At 39.5% G+C, this 1,242-nt stretch overlaps 1 protein-coding gene across 2 annotated transcripts in view; it reads right to left on the bottom strand.

Annotated features, from left to right (window-relative positions):
* Positions 1-202: 202 nt before the first annotated feature.
* LOC101846157 (serine/threonine-protein kinase DCLK1) overlaps positions 203-1,242 on the bottom strand; it is a 55,488-nt gene continuing 54,448 nt past the window's right edge. For both annotated transcript variants that reach the window (XM_005105136.3, XM_005105135.3), the window contains one exon: positions 203-1,140. In XM_005105136.3, coding sequence (XP_005105193.2) covers positions 1,060-1,140 — 81 coding nt within the window. In that variant the 3' untranslated portion in view covers positions 203-1,059. The remainder of the gene's footprint in view (positions 1,141-1,242) is intronic.

Consider the following 1,242-nt stretch of genomic DNA (forward strand, 5'->3'; position numbering starts at 1 on the left):
ATGACGAACTCGAATACCAAATTGAGAAGGTTGGGTTTTTTTCATCTCTGTTTATCGCTGCAAAAAATAACGTGTTACATACACTTTCACACCTCAAAGGTAGATAAGTATAGATGTTTGTTTTGTCCAGGTTTTGGCTCTCCAATGTGTCTGATACACGAAACACACTGTCGGAGAAGAAAAAAAGAAAAACAAAACACCCTTGAGTCGTTCGTGTGTTTTTATCATATCAACTCATTCACTTCACAGACTGCCATACAGGACAGAATACATTAAGATGCAGTACATCCTAACGCCAACCGCACAAGTAAGTTTCACTACATTTAACGCAGGCTTGCCTTGAAGTCGAACGTGTACCACAGGCTCAAACGGTGGTTGTGCTGACGATATGATTTAATCGAAGTTGTAAAGTACACATAATAGTTTATTATACTGAGACGCTATTCGTTATACATCGGAAACTATTCAACAATAAAGTCCTATTTCTATCAACCCGTTCAATGCTGATTCGTTTCTTCGTTGTGTTCCAACACGATAAAAATGTTCATTCAAGAGGGATTTAAACAAAGCGATAATATATTTCTCCTCATTAAGACCAAGAGTACATTACTGAACAACTTACAAATATATCTTCGAGAACGTCCTCTATGAAGCATAAGGGGGAAAATGGCAGATAACCAGTTTGAGAGATCATAAACGACTACGTTTATCTACACAACGATAGAGAGGTTAAAAAATAAATATGTCCACCATTGTGTATCTTTTGCTGAAGAATCCCAAATAATAATAATAATAATTGATTGGATTTATATAGCGCATGTCCACCTATGCAATGCTCTATGCGCTTAACGTCTATCCTATTAACGTCTTGTAATTTTTTCAAAGGAATCCCTTCTCTGAATGACCTCACAGCATTCCTGTTTACTTCGACAAAACACATCGTCTGCACAACCTGTGACTGACGACACGAGTTCCCAGAAATGACGATGACAATGGCGAATTCCTCATGTTGGAGCTGCTGCCTACATTGGATCGGTCATACATTCCCAGGTGGTCCAGTTAGTCCTCAATGCCGCGTAGTTTGTCGAGCGGTGAGCCTCTGCCTTGGAAATATCTGGAAACTTTGTCTAAGGCGGTCGTCTGAAAGTATGAAGAATTGTGGGGTTTTAATCAGCTTATGATATGTTTGTCGGGACATTGAAAGGGATATTGAGCACTAGATGAGGGAAAAGGGGGATCGGG

Source organism: Aplysia californica, unplaced genomic scaffold (genome assembly GCF_000002075.1).
Source record: "Aplysia californica isolate F4 #8 unplaced genomic scaffold, AplCal3.0 scaffold00454, whole genome shotgun sequence".
Taxonomy (NCBI): domain Eukaryota; kingdom Metazoa; phylum Mollusca; class Gastropoda; order Aplysiida; family Aplysiidae; genus Aplysia; species Aplysia californica.